The sequence below is a fragment of the Lepus europaeus genome, chromosome 11 (genome assembly GCF_033115175.1).
Source record: "Lepus europaeus isolate LE1 chromosome 11, mLepTim1.pri, whole genome shotgun sequence".
Lineage (NCBI taxonomy): Eukaryota > Metazoa > Chordata > Mammalia > Lagomorpha > Leporidae > Lepus > Lepus europaeus.
The window spans coordinates 54,740,025-54,761,256 of NC_084837.1; the positions used below are offsets into that span (position 1 = coordinate 54,740,025).

The 21,232-nt window shown below is 39.8% G+C and overlaps 2 protein-coding genes across 2 annotated transcripts; both read right to left on the reverse strand.

Moving 5' to 3' along the window:
- Positions 1–2,952: 2,952 nt before the first annotated feature.
- LOC133769516 (olfactory receptor 4F3/4F16/4F29-like) lies at positions 2,953–7,453 on the reverse strand (the record flags this gene model as incomplete). The annotated part of the gene is made up of 2 exons (XM_062204731.1): positions 6,552–7,453; positions 2,953–2,986 (listed from the first exon to the last, which is right to left on the reverse strand). Coding segments are annotated over exons 1-2 (936 nt in total), but the record flags the coding sequence as incomplete, so codon positions are not given.
- Positions 7,454–18,090: 10,637 nt separating this feature from the next.
- On the reverse strand, positions 18,091–19,062 carry LOC133770544 (olfactory receptor 4F3/4F16/4F29-like). The gene has a single exon (XM_062206622.1). The coding sequence runs from the start codon at positions 19,060–19,062 to the stop codon at positions 18,091–18,093; it is 972 nt and encodes a 323-aa protein (XP_062062606.1).
- Positions 19,063–21,232: the final 2,170 nt, after the last annotated feature.

Here is a 21,232-nt window from a genome sequence, read left to right on the forward strand (position 1 = left end):
TTTTGTGGAGAAACACAAGACCCAGAATAAATAACACAATATTACAGGAAAAATAACACAGTTGGAGGATGGGGACTGACTTCTAGACTTACTATAAAGCTACAATAATCAAGAAAGCAGCAATATTAACAAGAGGACATGAAACTAGATTCATAGAACAAAATAGGAATTCCAGAAATAGACCCATGTGAATACAGTCAACTGGTCATTTATAAAGGAATCAAAATAATACAGTTGGGGAAGGAGTAATCCTTTTTTAAAATATTTTTTTTTTATTTATTTGAAAGAGTTACAGAGAGAGGTAGAGACAGAGAGGTCTTCCACACACTGGTTCGCTCCCCAAATGACCGCAACAGCCAGAGCTGAGCCATTCCAAAGACAGGTGCTACTTTCAGGTCTCCCATGTAGGTGCAGGGGCCCAAGGACTTGGGCCATCCTCTGCTGCTTTTCCAGGTGCATTAGCAGGAATCTGGATCAGAACTGGAGTATTAGGGGGCCAGCGCTGTGGTATGTGGTAATGCTACCGCCTGCAGTGCCAGCATCCTATACAGGAGCTGGTTCAAGTTCCAGCTGCTTCACTTCCGATCCAGCTCTCTGCTATGCCCTGAGAAAGCAGTAGAAGATGGCCCAAGTCTTTGGGCCCCTGCACCCACCTGGGAGACCGGGAAGAAGCTCCTGCATCCTGGCTTTGGATCAGCGCAGCTCTGGCTGTTGCAGCCAATTGCAGAGTAAACCAGAGAATGGAAGATCTCTCTCTCTCTCTTTCTGCCTCACATCCTTTCTCTGTGTAATTCTTACTTTCAAATTAATAAACTTTAAAAAAAAAGAAGATGAAGAAGAAAAAGGACTGTAGTATTAGGGACTCAAACCAGGGCCCATATGGGATGCCAGTGCTGCAAGCTGGGGCTTTTAACCCACTTAACCATAGAGCTGGCTCCAAGGGTAATCTTTTAAATAAATGGTATTGGAATAACTGGACTTCTACATCAAAAATCAAATTTAGACCTATACCTTACACTTTTCACGAAAATTAACTCAAAATAAGCCAAACACAAAACATCTGTAAGAAAACAGAAAATATTTTTTAATACAACAGCAAAGGTACAATTCATGAAAGAAAAAACTGAAAAGCTGGACTTAGTTCAAAATAAAAATTTCTTTAAAAATAAAAATTTCTTTGCACAAAAGGCAGGGCCACCACAATGGGAAAACAAGCCACAGACAAGTAGAAAATTGCTGCTAAAGGTATATATGATAAACAGCTGCTATCCAAAATACAAAGAAGAATTCTTTTTTTTAAAAGATTCATTTTATTTATTTGAAAGACAGAGTTACAGAGACAGAGGTCTTCCATCTGCTGGTTCAGGCCAGGGCTTTAACCTGCTGTGCCACAGTATCGGCCCACAAGAAAGAACTCTTAAAACTCACAGAGGGGCTGGCGCTGTGGCATAGTGGGTAAAGCTGCCACCTGCAGCGCCAGCATCCCATATGGGTGCGAGTCCGTGTCCCAGCTGCTCCACTTCTAATTCAGCTCTCTGCTATGGCCTGGGAAAGCAGCAGAAAATGGCCCAAGTCCTTGGGCCCCTGCACCTGTGTGGGAGACCCGGAAGAAGTTCCTGGCTCCTGGCTTCGGATCAGCACAGCTCTACTGTGGCCAGTTGGGGAGTGAAGCAGCATATGGAGGATCTCTCTCTGTCTCTGTGTAACTTTGAATTTTAAATAAATACATAAATCTTTAAACAAAAAAACTCACAGAAATAAATTATTCAATTTTTAAAATACAAAATACCAGAGCCAGTATTAAAAGGTAAAGCCACCACCTGTGATGCCAGCACCTCAGCTAGGTAACAGTTCACATCCTGGGTGTTCTACTAACGCACCTGGGAAAGCAGTGGATGATGGCTGAAGTACGTGGGCCCCTGCACCTACATGGGAGCCCAGGATGGTGTTCCCAGTTCCTGGCTGCAGCCTGGCCCAGCCCTGCCATTGCAGTCCTTTGTAAACCAGTAGATAGAAAATCCCTCTCAGAGACTTTCTCTCAGAAGGACAGAGGAGGGAATTGTTCTATCTTTCAAATAAATAAATAAATCTTGTTTGTAAAGCAACAAGTTTAATAAAACTTAAATGCATAACTTTCAAGTTGTAACATCTGGAGTTCAAGAGAGAATTCAGGCCAGGTTTTGGAAATCTGGGAGGGTATTTCAAGGCCTGCAACACTCAGTGCATGATTTTTAATACACAGAAGAAAGAACTACAAAAGAGGAGTGCTACCACAACTAACCTCAAATGTGACAGAGCTTAACCTTTTAGCTAAGATTCAGTGGCAGATTTGTGTAGGGGAAAGGGAAAAGTTCTGTTGAAAATATTAATTGCTACATTTAACGTTATCTTCCCAATTTTTTTATTAAACTTTTATTTAATGAATATAAATTTCCAAAGTACAGCTTATGGGTTACAATGGCTTCCCCCTCCCAAAACTTCCCTCCCACCCACAACCCTCCCCTTTCCCGCTCCCTCTCCCCTTCCAATCACATCATGATTCATTTTCAATTCTCTTTATATACAGAAGATCAGTTTAGTAACTATTAGGTAAAGATTTCAACAGTTTGCCCCCATATAGCAACACAAAGTGAAAAAAATACTGTTGGAGTACTAGTTATAGCATTAAATAAGAGTGTACAGCACATTAAAGACAGAGATCCTACATAATATTTTTTAAATTAATTAATTTTCTATGCCATTTCCAATTTAACACCAGGTTTTTTTTTTTTTCATTTCCAATTATCTTTATATACAGAAGATCGATTCAGTATATAATTAGTAAAGATCTCATCAGTTTGTACCCACACAGAAGCACAAAGTGTAAAAATACTGTTTCAGTACTAGTTATAGCATCACTGCACATTAGACAACACATTAAGGACAGTTCCCACATGGGATGTAAGTACACAGTGACTCCTGTTGCTGACTTAACAATTTGACACTCCTGTTCATGGCGTCAGTAATCTCCCTAGGCTCTAGTCATGAGTTGCCAGGGCTATGGAAGCCCTTAGAGTTCGCTGACTTTGATCTTATTCTGATAGGGTCATAGTCAAAGTGGAAGTTCTCTCCTCCCTTCAGAGAAAGGTACCTCCTTCTTTGATGGCCCCGTTCTTTCCACTGGGATCTCACTCACAGAGATCTTTCATTTAGGTCTTCTTCTTTTTTTTTTTTTTTCTTTTCCATGGTATCTTGGCTTTCCATGCCTACAATTAAGATTTATTTATTTACTTGAGCGGTAGTTATAGACAGAGAGAGGAAGAGTCAGAGAGGGTGGTCTTCCATTCGCTGGTTCATTCCCCAAATGGCTATTCAATCTTTTTTTTTTTTTTTTTGACAGGCAGAGTGGACAGTGAGAGAGAGACAGAGAGAAAGGTCTTCCTTTTGCTGTTGGTTCACCCTCCAATGGCCACCGCGTCCAGCGCGCTGCGGCTGGCACACCGCGCTGATCTGAAGGCAGGAGCCAGGTGCTTCTCCTGGTCTCCCATGGGGTGAAGGGCCCAAGGACTTGGGCCATCCTCCACTGCCTTCCCGGGCCATAGCAGAGAGCTGGCCTGGAAGAGGGGCAACCGGGACATTATCCGGCGCCCCAACCGGGACTAGAACCCGGTGTGCCAGCGCCGCAAGGTGGAGGATTAGCCTGTTGAGCCATGGCGCCAGCCGCTATTCAATCTTTTAATAACAATAATCACAAGAATTCCTACAAATCATTCTGGATACACAAGTGACAGTAAAGTTTCTTAACAGATTTTGTAACCCAAACTTAAATAAAAATATGTTCATGTGACATCGACCCTACTCAACTGATAACTGAGAAAGATGAGTAAGATATGCTTTTTGAATAGCTATTTATAGTATTTCTGAAACAGTATGTTTATTTTTAATAATTAAATATTTTATCATGTGAAAAGTTTACTGGATTTCAATACAAATTTATATCTGTTCATTTACACACAGTTTTACAATACACTTTATTTTATAATTTCTACAATTTATATTTCCTTTTATTTAGCTATAAATCTGGTTCACACAAAAGAAAAAACTTTTGAAATTTCATTCATTTATCCATATACCAAAGCCTTCTTTTTTTAGCTCCAAAATATTTTTTCATTTTTTTCAACTTTTAATTAATAAATATAAATTTCAAAAGTTCAGTTTGTGGATTATAGTGGCTTTTCCCCCCATAACCTCCTGCCCACCCACAACCATCCCATCTCCCACACCCTCTCCCATCCCATTCTTCATCACGACTCATTTTCAATTGTCTTTATATACAGAAGGTCAACTTAGTATATACTAAGTAAAGATTTCAACAGACTGCACCCACAGAAACACAAATTATAAATTACTGTTTGGATACTAGTTTTACCATTAATTCGCATAGTACGACACATTAAGGACAGAGATCCTACATGAGGAGTAAGTGCACAGTGACTCCTGATGTTAATTTAACAACTGACACTCTTGTTTATGACATCAGTAATCATCCAAGGCTCTTGTCATGAGCTGCCAAGGCTATGGAAGCCTCTTGAGTTTGCCAACTCCAATCTTATTTAGACAAGGCCATATTCAAAGTGGAAGTTCTCTCCTCCCTTCAGAGAAAGCTACCTCCTTCTTTGATGACCTGTTCTTTCCACTGGGATCTCACTTGCAGATATCTTCATTTAGGTCATTTTTTTTTTTTTTTTGCCACAGTGTCTTGGCTTTCCATGCCTGAAATACTCTCATGGGCTCTTCAGCCAGATCCGAATACCTGATTCTGAGGCCAGAGCGTTTTTTTAGGACATCTGCCATTCTATGAGTCTGCTGTGTATCCCGCTTCCCATGTTGGATCGTTCTCTCCTTTTTAATTCTATCAGTTAGTATTAGCAGACACTAGTCTTGTTTATGTGATCCCTTTGACACCTAATCCTATCATTATGATCAATTATGAACTTAAACTGATCACTTTGACTAGTAAGATGGCATTGGTACATGTCACCTTGATGGGATTGAATTGGAATCCCTTGACACGTTTCTAGCTCTACCATTAGGGGTAAGTCTGATTGAGCATGTGCCAAACTGTACATCTCCTCTCTCTCTTATTCCCACTCTTATATTTAACAGGGATCATTTTTCAGTTAAATTTAAAGGCCTAAGAATAATTGTGTGTTAATTAAATAGTTCAACCAATGGTATTAGGTAGAACAAAAAAATACTAAAGGGAATAAAATAGTAAGTTGTTTCTTGACAGGACAAGGACTGATCAAGTCATTATTTCTCATAGTGTTCATTTCACTTCTACAGGTTTCCTTTTAGGTGCTCAGTTAGTTGTCACAGAGCAGGGAGAACATGTGATATTTGTCCCTTCGGAACTGTTTAGCTCCAAAATATTAAATCCATTTAAAATTATTTAATATTCACATAGTTTTCTTTGATATACAAAAATAATGACTACTAATTAGCAAATAATTGGGGTAAAAAGTAAAAGTCATACATGTTGAGTTGTATAGAAATCCTTACCTAAATGTTTCTGAGATGAATGTCTTGATTTACCCCAAATTTCATCTTCCAATCCTAACTACATCTAAAATCTTACCACTAACTAAATCTCAGTGAGCAAATTCAGAAGTTAAAAGCCTCACATTAGGCCGGCACCATGGCTCAACAGGCTAATCCTCCGCCTTGCGGCGCCGGCACACCGGGTTCTAGTCCCAGTTGGGGCGCTGGATTCTGTCCCAGTTGCCCCTCTTCCAGTCCAGCTCTCTGCTGTGGCCTGGGAGTGCAGAGGAGGATGGCCCAAGTGATTGGGCCCTGCACCCCATGGGAGACCAGGAGAAGCACCTGGCTCCTGCCATCAGATCAGCGCACCGGCCGTGGCGGCCATTGGAGGGTGAACCAATGGCAAAGGAAGACCTTTCTCTCTGTCTCTCTCTCTCTCACTGTCCACTCTGCCTGTCAAAAATAAAATAAATAAATAAATAAATAAATAAATAAATATTTTTTAAAAAGAAAAATAAATGAATCTTTTAAAAAAAGCTTCACATTATCAAACTTATTAGGCAATTATCTTCATTTTATTTACTCCTTAAATATCTAGACACTGAGAAACACAGAGGACAAGAATATAGGTACATATGAGAATTCAAACAGATACTTCTTTGAGAATCAATGCCAGAAAGAAAATCTCCAACATTTACTGTCAATGTAAACCATGCTGCGTATGTGAGGTATCAGGAAGCACTACCACCAAAGATTTTAATAATACACACAAACAGAACATTCCTAATGCTGAGTTGACTCATCTCCATGTTTTCAGGGCCATTAGAGCAAGCGCTCCTCATGATAAACTTGCCAGATCAGAAGAAAGCCCATAAGGAGAGATTTCACGGTGGATATCGAAAACATTCATTGAACTGAAAATACATATGGAGTGATTAAATGGGTTAATTTCCACTAAGAGTCAAAATGAATCTGAATTTCCTGCTCTGTGCATGAAAGAACTCTTTCTGAATCTTAAAGCTTTAACAAACAGTCTCTGCATGGCCTCCTTCATTTCTTTATTTCTAAATGTATAAATGATAGGATTCATAAAAGGGGTGATAAGGGCATCAAAAATAGCTAAAAATTTGTCTATGGGTAAGGTAGGGAATGGCCACACATACACAATAATGCAAGGTCCAAAGAAAAAAACCACAACAGTAACGTGAGCTGAGAGTGTGGAGAGGGCCTTGGAGCAACTACCTGAAGAGTGCTTACGAACCGTGACCAGGATGAAGATGTAAGACGCAATCAAGATGAAGAAGGTGCCCATGGAGATGAAACCACTGTTGGCAGTGACCAGAAACTCCAGCCTGTATGTGTCTGTGCACGCAAGTTTGATGAACCGAGGAAAATCACAATAAAAGCTATCCATTTGGTTGCTGCCACAGAAGGGGAGGTTCACCACAAAAGCCAGTTGGGCCACAGCGTGGATGAGCCCAATGGTCCAAGCAACAGCCAAGAGAGAAATGCACACTCTGAGGCTCATGATGGTCAGGTAGTGGAGGGGCCTACAGATAGCCACGTATCGGTCATAGGCCATGACTATCAACAGCACCATCTCTGTCCCCCCAACAGTGTGAATGAAGAACATCTGAGTGATGCACCCTTTCAAGGAGATGGCTTTGTGTTTTCTGAAAAGGTCGTAGATCATCTTTGGGGTTGCAATGCTGCAAACACCTGTATCAATGAATGAGAGATTCGCCAGCAGGAAATACATTGGGGAATGTAAGTGATGGTCTGAGATGATTGTGAGCACAATGAGAAGGTTCCCCAGCATACTTGCTATATAAAATGTTGTGAAAAACAGGAAGAGGAGAATCTGAATCTCCCAAGAACTGGTGAGTCCCAGCAACAAGAACTCAGACACCATTGAGAGATTTCCTCCATCCATCAACTTCATATGTAAGCTCACCCTGAACACAGAGAGAAAAAACAAGTTTTAATTTCAAGAGTCATCCTAGCTGTAGAATGATGATTCAACGTTAAAAGCTAAAGATTAGATTGCCATGTCACATAGGGTTTACATGGTACAAAACTCAGAGAATCATCCCCAGAATTTTTTCCATGTCTAGACCTTTGGTATTTAATTCTGTAGTCTCAAATTTAGTTGGCTCTAGTGCACAATGAAGAAGGAAGATGTAAACAAAGGCTTGTAAGATTTTAAGAAGAGGTATTTCAGAAGGTAGGAAAGACTGATATTTCCTAATTTCTACATGCAAAATGCCACAGGATACAAATGTAATAAAATGAAGAAGTTATCTATTTTTGTATGCTATATGTAGCCACATTTTCTGTAGCTTTTTACTGAAATGTTCTGAGTTTCTAGGTTTACCAAATTGTCATCAGCAAAAAAAGTAAATTTTTTTTAATTTTTGCTCCTTTGGAAATCCTATTCCTGAGAATTTACCCATTCAAAATGAAATTGACAGATGAAAGAATTATCTGTAGCCCCAAGTTCACCGCAGCTCAATTCATAATAGCTAAGCTATGGAATCTACCCAGATATCCATCAACTGATAACTGGATAAAGAAATTATGGTATATTACACTATAGAATACTACTCAGTGATTTAAAAAATGAAATCCTGTCTTTTTCAACAAAATGGATGCAACTAGAAACCACTATACTTAGTGAAATAAACGTGTCCCAAAAAGACAAATATTGTATGTTTTCCTTAATTTGCAGTAACTAACAAAGTACCTAAATTATAATGTATTGGAGTGAAATTGACATTTTGAGATTCAATGATCATTTACAGCCCTTGTCTCTACCTTTGAGGAAGAGTGTTGTTTTCTTTATACTATTTTGAACTCATTTTTAGTGTAAGATTAATCCTATGAGTATAAAGTAAACTTAAAGTAAATAATTATAAAAACTAAGAGAGTAATAAAAGAGAAAGGAAACCAAAAGGGTTGAAGCGTGAGAGAAAAGGTAGGGTGATAAGTATCGCTATGAAATTTGTATACCTCAATTAAATTTTTTTACAATTGCTGCTTTAAGATGGTATTCACTTCATTACTCCCTTATTAACATGGAAGTCCTACTATGCTTTTCTATTATTTCCATGGTTACCATCCCTTCTCCATTGACATATTTCTTTTTTTTGTTTGTTTTTTTGTTTTTTTAGTAAACTTCAAAGAATTTATTTCAACTTCACTCACTCATATTTCTTGGAAAAAAAAGGCAGAGTGGATAGTGAGAGAGAGAGACAGAAAGAAAGGTCTTCCTTTCGCCGTTGGTTCACCCTCCAATGGCCGCTGAGGCCGGCGCATCTCGCCGATCCGAAGCCAGGAGCCAGGTGCTTTTCCTGGTCTCCCATGCAGGTGCAGGGCCCAGGGACTTGGGCCATCCTCCACTGCCTTCCCGGCCCATAGCAGAGAGCTGGCCTGGAAGAGGGGCAACCGGGATAGAATCCGGCGCCCCAACCGGGACTAGAACCCGGTGTGCTGGCGCCGCAAGGTGGAGGATTAGCCTGTTAAGCCACGGTGCCGGCCTGACATATTTCTTTACTCCTATTTTACAGTAAGATAATAGCTATTTCCCCTATCAAAATGTTTTATTTCCTTCCTATTTTCTATCAATGCCAACTAAGATAAAACCTTAAGAATACTCCCACCTTCCTTTTTAAATTAATTTAGTTCCTAATTATCCTTCTAAAAGTACTATTGGTTTTACACATTATGCCTATTGAATCTATCCTATTGGCTTTTCTTTCATGAATTATATCTCATTTGCTTTATTATTTATTTATTATACCTGCTTTCAAATATCTTTTACTTCACGTCTTCTAGACTCAAATTTGAGTTTCAAGATTATCATTCTCTTTTTAAATTCATCTTCTGAATTGTTCAGATCCAGAAGGTCTTAAATCTCATTACATGCTACTATTCTATTTTGTTGAGATTAGCATCTGCTTCTTCTCACAGCCTGTAACAAAGATCATTTATACAGACACACACACACACACACACATACACACACAAACTAGTACCATTCAAAAAATGTTAAATGGATCTTATTGCTTCTAGAATTATAAAATTTTAATCTAAAAAATGCACTGCTATAAATTGGCTCCATATAGTATTTCCAGTGTCCAATCTCTACATATTCCTACATTTAAGATATATTTCATCCCCCATAATAGTATCTGCTTCACTGTCCATCAATGACCTGTTCCTTAACAGTTCTTTGCAGTCTTGACAATTGTTCCCTCTCCCTGGCCAAACTGGTCTCAGGAGAATCACCAAAATCTGGTAGAAGCTAAATCTTCATCCTCATAACCTCTCTTCTCACTGCTCATTATTTCCTACTTTGAGAAACATTCCAAACAGAAGGTGCAAAGGCATTGTCATCTTTGGCTATTGGCAATATATATTCCACAGGCTGGACCTAAAGAAGATATTTCTTCAAAGTATTCTAACTAGAGTCATTAACTTAAGGAAAAACATAAATGACCATAGCTGAGAGACTACAGGGAAGATCATGCCTATTGCCTTCCTATTTTTTATCAATGCCAACTAAGATAAAACCTTAAGAATATTCCCACTTCCCTGTTTAAATTAATTTAGTTTTTTATTATCCTTCTGAAAGGACTATTGTATAGTGCACAACTTAACTTTAAATATGCAAATGTATGAGTTCTAAAACCTGCTTTCGCATTCTCTTGAGTGATTCATAAATGGTTTAAATGGTTTCCTTCACCCCTCTCGAAACCCTCAGATATAATTAACTTATGATGGTTATTTAACACTATTAACTTCTGCTAAATCCTCAGGAGAGATGAAATCATTATTATCTACCAGATACTGATCTCTGTACTTGTGAAGTCATTTCAAAGGAGCTATCACCTGAATCTACTGGTCAACAGCCCAGCTGCATGATTTTTTCCTGAGAGGCAGAGAAACAGAGAGAATGAAAAATCCACACAGAAGACAGCTCCTATCTGCTGGCTCAATCCCCAAATGCCCCCAAAAGCCACAGCTGGACCAGGACTGAAGCCAAAGGCAAGCGCAAAAAAAAAATTAACCTTGGTCTTCCTTGTATGTGGCAGGAACCAGACTACTTGGACATGACCTCGGCCTCTAAGGGTCTGCATTAGCAGAAAGCTGCACTCAGGAGCAGGAGCACTGTAATGTGAACATGGACATTTTAACCAGCATCTCAACCACTAGACCAAACATAACCCCAGCCACATAATTTTTTTAAGTAACAATTCACTTCTCCTTAGTTTATGATATATAAAATAATTAAAATTTTATTATTAGTGATACCTCCTGTCTCAAATCATTTTAATATGTTAGTGGTTCTTCTCTGACCAAGTTCACTAGCTACACATGATTTTCTTAATGTGCTAATAAATCTGCATTATGAAACTTTATAAGGGCATGTCTAACTATAAATATAATCTAATTATTTCCTAAGTCATATTTCTCTTAGTTCTGATCTCATATTGGCCTTCAAAACATTAATATTATAACACAGTTGTATTATATCCTCTAAAAATCAACATATCATACATTGGAAACCTAAGGGCCTGTTTGCACTATGAGTTATAAAATCATCTAAATTGATAATGTGGGACCAGTGCTGTAGTGTAGCAGGCAAAGCTGCCACCTGCAGTACCAGCATCCCATATGGGCACCAGTTCTTGACCTGGCTGCTTCACTTCCAACCCAGCTCTCTGGTATGGCCTGGGAAAGCAGCAGAAGATGGCTGAAGTCCTTGAGCCCCTGCATCCATATGGGAGAACTGGAAGAAGCTTTTGGCTCCTGGCTTCGGATCTGCCATTGTAGCCAGCTGGAGAGTGAACCAGCAGATGGAAAACTTCCCTCTCTCTCTGCCTCTCCTTCTCTCTGTGTGTTAATTCTCTTAAATAAATAATAAAAATAAATCTTTAAAAAAATAAATGTTCCCATTCTCTGACATAATTGCAATTAAGAGAACTTCTTTATGTTCTTTCCTACTATAAATGCTGCTGTTTATTTGTTATTTTTTATTCATCATTTTCTCCAGTATAGAAATATCAAAAATTATAACATTAATTTTCCATTTCCCTAGAAATCTACAGTCTCTAAAAATTTTTGTATCTTTCCTGAAAAATAGCTGAAGAAGAATGTAGAAAAGATAATATGATTCATATTTTGCAGATTAGAGGACTCAGAGAAGTTAAATGATTCACCTGATTTTGCATAGTGAAATATCAAAACAAACCCAAGTCTTGCAATTACTTTTCAATGCAAGTGAGTGAAAAAAGACCTTAAAAAATATCAAAATTTTATGAAAGGACTATGGGTGATTATCTTCTTTTCTTTCAAGTTTTACTTATAAATTTTCTATTGGGCACATGCATTTCTCTTCAAAGAAAAATATTAAAAGACAAATTGGTTCCAGCTAACAAGTGTTCTTTATTACACTGTTCTGTAAATCAAAGACAACCTAAAGTCAAGGATAATTTTCAGGGACATGAGAAAGTATCTCTAACTCTCAGAGTACCTGAATTTCATGGGAGGTAAAATTATCCCTTTGTGTCTTCACCTCATCTTTAGTTCCTCTACTGTCTCTTGTCATACTGCCATCCACTCTTACTCAGGTATCTTCTACCTTCCCACCACCCTCTGACTGTCTGAAGTCCTCTTCTGTATCATTCTTTCACAGATATAGTCTTCTCCAAGTTCTTAGCCCATAGAATTATCCTTTCTGGATCCTTTCCAATTAAACTGCTTATATATTGAGACAGTTCAATATAGGAGTTATGAGAAAAATCAGTACAGTCACCTGATTTTATATAAAACAGACTCATCAAATTTATATTTTAGTCACAGATATTCCTAAGCAATTAGGAATTGGTTCCCAACTGCTTCCCAACTATTCCAGGCTACTACAACACTCCAATTCTCACACTGCCCTCCTTGCACACCAAGGAGGAAATCAACAACTCAAATTCCAAAATATTGCCTGTACTTAATTTAGCTCCCTCTGGTAAAATTCACACATCAAAATCCAATTTACAGTATTTCATCCTTCAATGTTGCTTAGATTAAAAAAAAAAAAAGTTGGATCTTCTCTGAGCCCTAGAAATGACTCGTGATCAATGAGGAAAATTTCATTAATCTTGCTGCCAAGTAAATGCAATGAAAACCAAAACTCTCTTACCTGAGTTATTAGATTAAAGAATCTAATCAATTCTTATCATATGGTGGATCAATCCCCCAAAATTTTGCCAGAAGATAAACAGCTTCAATCACATGCAAACTAGCATTTCTAAAAAGAAAGATAAGAATTCACTGGACAAATGCTGAAAGCAAAATGACAGAAATTGAAACTCTTTAGGCCAGTGCCGTGGCTCAATAGGCTAATCCTCCACTTTGCGGCGCCGGCACACCAGGTTCTAGTCCCGGTCGGGGCTCCAGATTCTATCCCGGTTGCCCCTCTTCCAGGCCAGCTCTCTGCTATGGCCCGGGAGTGCAGTGGAGGATGGCCCAAGTGCTTGGGCCCTGCACCGCATGGGAGACCAGGAAAAGCACCTGGCTCCTGGCTTCGGATCAGCACAATGCGCCGGCCGCAGCGTGCCGGCCGTGGCGGCCATTGGAGGGTGAACCAGCGGCAAAAAGGAAGACCTTTCTCTCTGTCTCTCTCTCACTGTCCACTCTGCCTGTCAAAAAAAAAGAAACTGTTTATAAAACAGGAATTGAAAGCTTCAGAATTTATCTGCCATGAAAAACTAGAAGAGAATGCAGAATAGGGTTACAGCAAAGAACAGAAAGAATGAAATATCATGCTGATTCATCCTCCCAGAATATCATCTTCTAGTCAAAATTCCACCCTGCTTTCGAGGGTGTTTAGTCTTTACTTCTCCCAAAAAAATCTCCCTTAGTATCATTAGTAAAATCCATAACTGCCTCATCTTCATACACTTCTTTCTCCATACCTTGTCCAGAATACATACACAAAAAAAAGTCAAATAATAATTAAACTGCAGATTATATAAAAGGAGAAATAATTACTGAGCAAATGACTGGAGATATCAACTATCCCAGGAGATGTTGGATGAATGTCCAGTCTGCTAAACTGTCAAACATTGCCTTTACATACATTTTACATGATAGTACTTGAAGCACATGTATTTTTCTAGAATCCAAGAAGCATCTCACGTTCTGACAGAGATTGTAACTGTTTCCAAAACAAAGAGGCTGATGCTGTTTTTCTCAAGTAAATCAGATTCTAATTAGGAACCTTGGTACTGGTGATCAATGATACTACTGAGTCAAGGGAACAGCTTGTCCTTCCTTGATTAGATTTTCCTGGGAATTATACCTCAGAGTCCCACTGATTTTCACCCAGGGAATAAAAAGGACAAGGGAACAGAAGAAAGAAATATATCTAAATTTAGCAATTTCGATTTTCTACATGCTTTGCAGCCCCACAAGGCTCAAAACATAGGACCACAGAATACAGAAATCTTATATCAGACGGCACTGTCAAGTTAAAAGTGTGGGGCATAGCAGATTAAGCCACCTGCAACACCAGCATCCCATGTGAGTGCCAGTTTGAGTACTGGCTGCTCTATTTCTGATCCAGCTCCCTGCTAGTGGGCTGGGAAGGCAAAGGAGGATTGCCCAACTCTTTGGACCCCTGCACCCACGTAGGAGACCTGGAGAAAGCTCCTGGCTCCTTGCTTTAGCCTGGCCATGCCTGGCTGTTGTGTCCATTTGGGGAGTAAACCAGAAAATGGAAGGGATTCTCTCTCTCTCTCTCTCTCTTTCTCTCTCTGTCTCTCTCTCTCTCTCTTTCTCTCTCTCTCCTTTTCTCTCTTCCCCTTTCTTTCTCTCTCTCTCTTCCCCCTTCCCTATAGTAGAATTATGTCAGAAAGTTTTTAAATAAGTAAATCTCTTTCACAAAAGCCTTCCTTCACCAACTGTACGGGCATCTTTTTTTTTTCTTTTTTGACAGGCAGAGTTAAACAGTGAGAGAAAGAGACAGAGAGAAAGGTCTTCCTTTTTCCGTTGGTTCACCCCGCAAATGGCCGCTACACGTTGCACTGATCTGAAGCCAAGAGCCAGGTGCTTCCTCCTGGTCGCCCATGCAGGTGCAGAGCCCAAGCACCTGGGCCATCCTCCACTGCCTTCCCAGGCCACAGCAGAGAGCTGGACTGGAAGAGGAGCAACCGGGACAGAATCCGGCACCCCAACCAGGACTAGAACCCAGGGTGCTGGCGCTGCAAGCGGAGGATTAGCCTAGTGAGCCGCAGCGCCGGCCCCTTCACCAATTTTAATAAGAGGTCTTCACAATGGTATTTCATAATCATGACCTTTCCCACTGAAGTGGAGCAGCCAGGAATTGAACCGGCACCCATATGGGATGCCAGCACTGCAGGCAGCAGCTTTACCCACTACATCACAGTGCCAGCCCCAGTAAACTTAATTTTCTATGCTTGTACTCAAAAGTTCCATTCTGTGACCTGAAATTCTTTGCAGCCACTCCATGCTATGATATAGACCAGAATTGTCATTTCTTAAAGGTCACCATGTATGTCAGATATAAAAGAGTTTACAAGTTTTACCAAAATGTGAAATCAAAATACCCAAGATATAATACAAACATCAAGATTTCATCAACTCTATACAAGAAATATGAAGAGAAAAGAAGTCCAACCCCCATACAGGAGGTGGTTCCTGAGAACAGGCACATCATCGACGCACATTAAGGAAAGGCTTTGTGCGGGAGACTCTGGAGGGAAGAGAAGGCTCAATGCCCAGAGACTAATTAGGAGGTGAGGAATAAAACAAAGGATAAGCCACTGAAAAGGGAAAGGAAGGGACAAGTAAATGCAATATTGAAAAGAAGAGTAGGTTGGATTATAGTGGATGGGAGCAGAATGTAGGTGTATCTTCCAGAGTCCTATCCTGAAAAGACTGGATGGCACCCTCAATTTAGGGAAGAAATGCAGAAGAAACAGTTTCAAGGGAAAGAGCAATAAGTTACATAAAACTTATATGTGGAATTTCTCTTTCAGTTATGTCATTTGGAGTTCAACAGAGAATTCAGGACCAGTATTTGAAATTTGGAAGGATATTTCAAGACATGCAATACTTAGGATAAAATATTTAACACTAAAGGCAAGAACAACAATAGTTGCTACCACAACTATCCCCAAACTTGAAAAGTTTTAACCTTTTAGCTAAGAGTCAGTAGCAGATTTGCACAGGGGAAAGGGAATGCTTTGTCAGAAATATTAATTTCTGCTTTTTGCCTTATTCTTTTATTAACAATCTATTGCAACCATCACAAGGATTGCTAGAACTCAGGAGTGGACCGACAGTTTCCTAACACATTGTATAACCCACCTTTAAATAACAGTGTGTTCATGTGACACATGCCCACATTCATTTCATAACTCAGAGAGAATAGGGAGATAACGCTTTGAATACTTACTAACACTATTTATAAATACTATATTTATTAATTATTACATATATCATATGGATGGGTTAATATACAGATCTGCACATGCTCACGCAGACTTACCCCTAATGGTAGAGCTAGAAATGTGCCAGGGGATTCCAATTCAATCCCATCAAGGTGGCATGTACCAATGCCATCTTACTTGTTAAAGTGATCAGTTCAAGTTCATAATTGATCAAAAAGATAAGATTAAGTGTCAAAGGGATTATATAAATAAGATCAGTGCCTGAAAATAATAATTGATAGAATTAAAAAGGAAAGAATGATCCTACATGGGAAGCAGGATATGCAGCAGACTCATAGAATGGCAAATGCCCTAAACAGCACTCTGGCCTCAGAATCAGCCCTTAAAGCATTTGGATCTGGATGAAAAGCCCATGAGAGTTTCACAGGCATGGGAAGCTAAGACACTGTGGCAAAAAAAAATGACCTAAATGAAAGATCTCTGTGAGATCCCAGAGGAAAGAACGGACCATCAAAGAAGGAGGTACCTTTCTCTGAAGGAAGGAGAAAGCTTCCACTTTGAATATGGCCTTGTCTAAATAAGATCGGAGTTGGCAAACTCAAGAGGCTTCCATAGCCTTGGCAGCTCATGACAAGAGCCTCGGGTGATTATTGACATCATAAATAAGAGTGTCAATTGTTAAATCAACAACAGGAGTCACTGTGCACTTACTCCTCATGTAGGATCTCTGTCCTTAATGTGTCGTACTATGCAAATTAACGGTAAAACTAGTATCCAAACAGTACTTTATACTTTGTGTGTCTCTGTGGGTGCAGTCTGTTGAAATCTTTACTTAGTATATACTAAGTTGACCTTCTGTATATAAAGACAATTGAAAATGAGTCGTGATGAAGAATGGGATGGGAGAGGGAGTGGGAGATGGGATGGTTGTGGGTGGGAGGGAGGTTATGGAGAGTAAAAGCCACTATAATTCAAAAGTTGTACTTTGGAAATTTATATTTATTAAATAAAAGTTAAAAAAGAAAATTATAATTATTCTTTATAAATTTCTAACTCTTTCTGTATAGACAGTTTTTTTAAAAAGATTTATATATTTATTTGAAAGGCAGAATTACAGACAGAAGGAGATGCAGAAGCAGGGGGAGAGAGGGAGAGAGATTTTCCACCCACTGGTTCAATCCCCAGATGACCCCAATGGACAGGGATGGGCCATGCTGAAGCTTGGAGCCAAGAGCTTCTTCTGGGTCTCCCATGTGGGTGCAGGGGCCCAAGCATTTGGGCCATCTTCCACTACTTTCCCAGGCACATTAGAAGGAAACTAGATCAGAAGTGGTGCAGCCAGGACTGCAACCAGTGCCCATATGGGATGTTGGCACTGCAGGCAGCAGCTTTACCTGCTACACCACAGTGCCAGCCCCTATAGACAGTTTTATAAAAGAATTTTAATTTCTACACTTTATACTTGTTTTTACTTAGGCATACATCGGGTTCACATGAAACGTAAGACTTTGAATTTTTATTCATTTATTTGTAAATCAATGCCTTGCTTTTTTAACTCCATATTAAACTCCTGAGGCATCTCTATGATATACTCCAGTTTCATCTTCCAAATCTAGTAAAATCTCAAAACCTTAACTAGCTAGTACTAACTAAAACTGAGTGAGCAAATTCAGAAGATAAAAGCTTCAAATTCTCAAAGCTGCCTATGTAATTATCTTCATTTTGTTTATTTCTCCACATATAAAGATGCTGAGAAACTAAGAGGGCGTGAATACAGGTACACAGGTGAATTAGAAGAGATATGTCTCAGAGGCCCAGTGTCACAGAGTAGTGTCTAACATTTGATGTTAGACATTTGATGGGAAACATGACTAGTATTCGAGATTACAGCCAACACCATCAACAAAGTCTTCAATACTAAAGACACAAATGACACTTCAAGGTAATATTCACTCCTCAAGGTTACCAAGGGTTCCCTATGATGAATGCACCAGATAAGAAGAGACTTCACAGACAGATTTCACAGTGGATACTGAAAACATTAGCTAAACTGAAAACATGCATGAACTGTTTAGTTAAAGGCATTAATTTCCAAGAAGACTCAAGATGACACTGAATTTCTTGCAGCATGCGTGAAAGAACTCTTCCCAAAATACAAAGCCTTAACAAACACCCTCTGCATGGCCTCCTTCATCTTCTTATTTCTAAATGTATAAATGACAGGATTCATAAAAGGGATGATAACAACATTAAAAATAGCTAAAAATTTGTCTATGGGTAAGGTAGGGAATGGCCACACATACACAATAATGCAAGGTCCAAAGAAAAAAACCACAACAGTAACGTGAGCTGAGAGTGTGGAGAGGGCCTTGGAGCAACTACCTGAAGAGTGCTTACGAACCGTGACCAGGATGAAGATGTAAGACGCAATCAAGATGAAGAAGGTGCCCATGGAGATGAAACCACTGTTGGCAGTGACCAGAAACTCCAGCCTGTATGTGTCTGTGCACGCAAGTTTGATGAACCGAGGAAAATCACAATAAAAGCTATCCATTTGGTTGCTGCCACAGAAGGGGAGGTTCACCACAAAAGCCAGTTGGGCCACAGCGTGGATGAGCCCAATGGTCCAAGCAACAGCCAAGAGAGAAATGCACACTCTGAGGCTCATGATGGTCAGGTAGTGGAGGGGCCTACAGATAGCCACGTATCGGTCATAGGCCATGACTATCAACAGCACCATCTCTGTCCCCCCAACAGTGTGAATGAAGAACATCTGAGTGATGCACCCTTTCAAGGAGATGGCTTTGTGTTTTCTGAAAAGGTCGTAGATCATCTTTGGGGTTGCAATGCTGCAAACACCTGTATCAATGAATGAGAGATTCGCCAGCAGGAAATACATTGGGGAATGTAAGTGATGGTCTGAGATGATTGTGAGCACAATGAGAAGGTTCCCCAGCATACTTGCTATATAAAATGTTGTGAAAAACAGGAAGAGGAGAATCTGAATCTCCCAAGAACCGGTGAGGCCCAGCAACAAGAACTCAGACACCATTGAGTGATTTCCTCCATCCATCAACGTCATATGCAAGTTCAACCTGAAGTTACCTAAACAACACACGAGAGGAAAAAACAAAATATTTTAATTGAAAGAGACATACTGGCTATAGAATAATGATGGCCCAAATGTCAAAACTGCTTGAACTGGTGTGGTGAGATGGGAAAGAAAACATATCAACGGATATCACAGAAATAAAAAAGAATCATCAGGAATTACTACAAAGCTGTATACCAAAAAAAAAAAAAAAAAGCTGTATACCAACAAATTGAGAAACTTAGAAGAAATGGATAGATTCCTGGACATATATACCTACCTAAATTGAGCCATGAAGACACAGAACACCTAAAGAGACCAATAAACAAAATGAAGATTGAATCAGTAATAAAGAACCTTCCAACAAAAAAGGCCCAGGCCCTCATGTCTTTACGGCTGAATTCTATCAGACATCTAAAGAAGAACTAACTCAAATTCTTCTCAAGCTATTCAAAACAATTGAAATGGAGGGAATCTTCCCAAACTCCTTCTATGAAACTTGAATCACCTTAATTCCTATGCAAGAAAAAGATAAGACAAAGAAAGAGAGCTATAAACGAATATCCCTGATGAATGTAGACTCAAAAATCCTCAACAAAATATTAGCCAACTGAATCCAACAACACATCAGAAAGATCATCCACCCAGATCAAGTGGAATTTATCCCTGGTATACAGCATTGGTTCAACATCTGAAAGTCAATAAATGTGATTAACCTCATTAATGAGCAGAAGTCCAAAAACCATATGATTATCCCATCAGATGGATAGAAAACATTTGATAAAATTCAACACCTTTTTTTTTTTTTTTTTTTTTTTTGGACAGGCAGAGTGGATAGTGAGAGAGAGACAGAGAGAAAGGTCTTCCTTTTCGCCGTTGGTTCACCTTCCAATGGTCGCTGCAGCCGGCGCATCGCGCTGATCCAAAGCCAGGAGCCAGGTGCTTCTCCTGGTCTCCCATGCAGGTGCAGGGCCCAAGCACCTGGGCCATCCTCCACTGCACTCCCGGGACACAGCAAAGAGCTGACCTGGAAGGGGAGCGACCAGGACAGAATCCGGCGCCCCGACCGGGATTAGAACCCGGTGTGCCGGTGCTGCAAGGTGGAGGATTAGCCTGTTAAGCCACGGCGCTGGCCAACACCCTTTTAAGATGAAAATCTTAAGCACATTGGGTATAGAAGGAGCATTCCTCAGCATAATCAAAGCAATTTATAACAAACCCACATCCAACATCCTACTGAATGGGAAAAAATTGGAGGCATTCCCATTAAGATCTGGCTCCAGGCCAGCACCGTGGCTCAATAGGCTAATCCTCCACCTTGAGGTGCCGGCACCCCCGGGTTCTAGTCCCGGTTGGGGCGCAGGATTCTGTCCCGGTTGCTCCTTCTTCCTGTCCAGCTCTCTGCTGTGACCCGGGAGTGCAGTGGACGATGGCCCAAGTGCTTAGGCCCTGCACCTGCATGGGAGACCAGGAGAAGCACCTGGCTCCTGCCATCGGATCAGTGCGGTGTGCCGGCCGCAGCGCACCAGCCACAGAGGCCATTGCGGGGTGAACCAACGGAAAAGGAAGACCTTTCTCTCTGTCTCTCTCTCTCACTGTCCACTCTGCCTGTCAAAAACAAAAACAAAAAGAAAGAAAAAAGATCTGGCTCCCGAAAAAGATGCCCACTCTCACCGTTGCTATTTAATTTAATCCTGGAAGCTTTAGCCAGAGCAATCAAGCAAGAAAAAGAAACCAAAGGGATACAAAATTGGATACAAACTATCCCTATTTACTGATGATATAATTCTATACATAGGAAACCCGAAAGACTCCACAAACAGACTACTGAAACTCATAAAAGAGATTGGTAAAGTAGCTGGCTATAACATCAACACACAAAAAAAATCAATAGCTTTTGTACACACAGATAATTATATAGCTGAGAAAGAATTTCTAAGATCAATCCCATTCATAATAACTACAAAAATTACAAAAATATTTAAATACCTTGGAATAAAATTAACCAAGGATGTCAAAGATCTCTTCAATGAAAATCACAAAACATTAAACAATGCAATAGAAGACATAAAAAAAAGTAAAAACATTCCCTGTTCATAGATTGGAAGAATCAATATCTCCAAAATGTCCATACTATCAAAAGCAATTTATA

Excerpts from the sequence above, each read along its gene's own strand:
- LOC133770544 (XM_062206622.1), bottom strand. The coding sequence starts at position 19,062 with ATGGATGGAGGAAATCACTCAATGGTGTCTGAGTTCTTGTTGCTGGGC.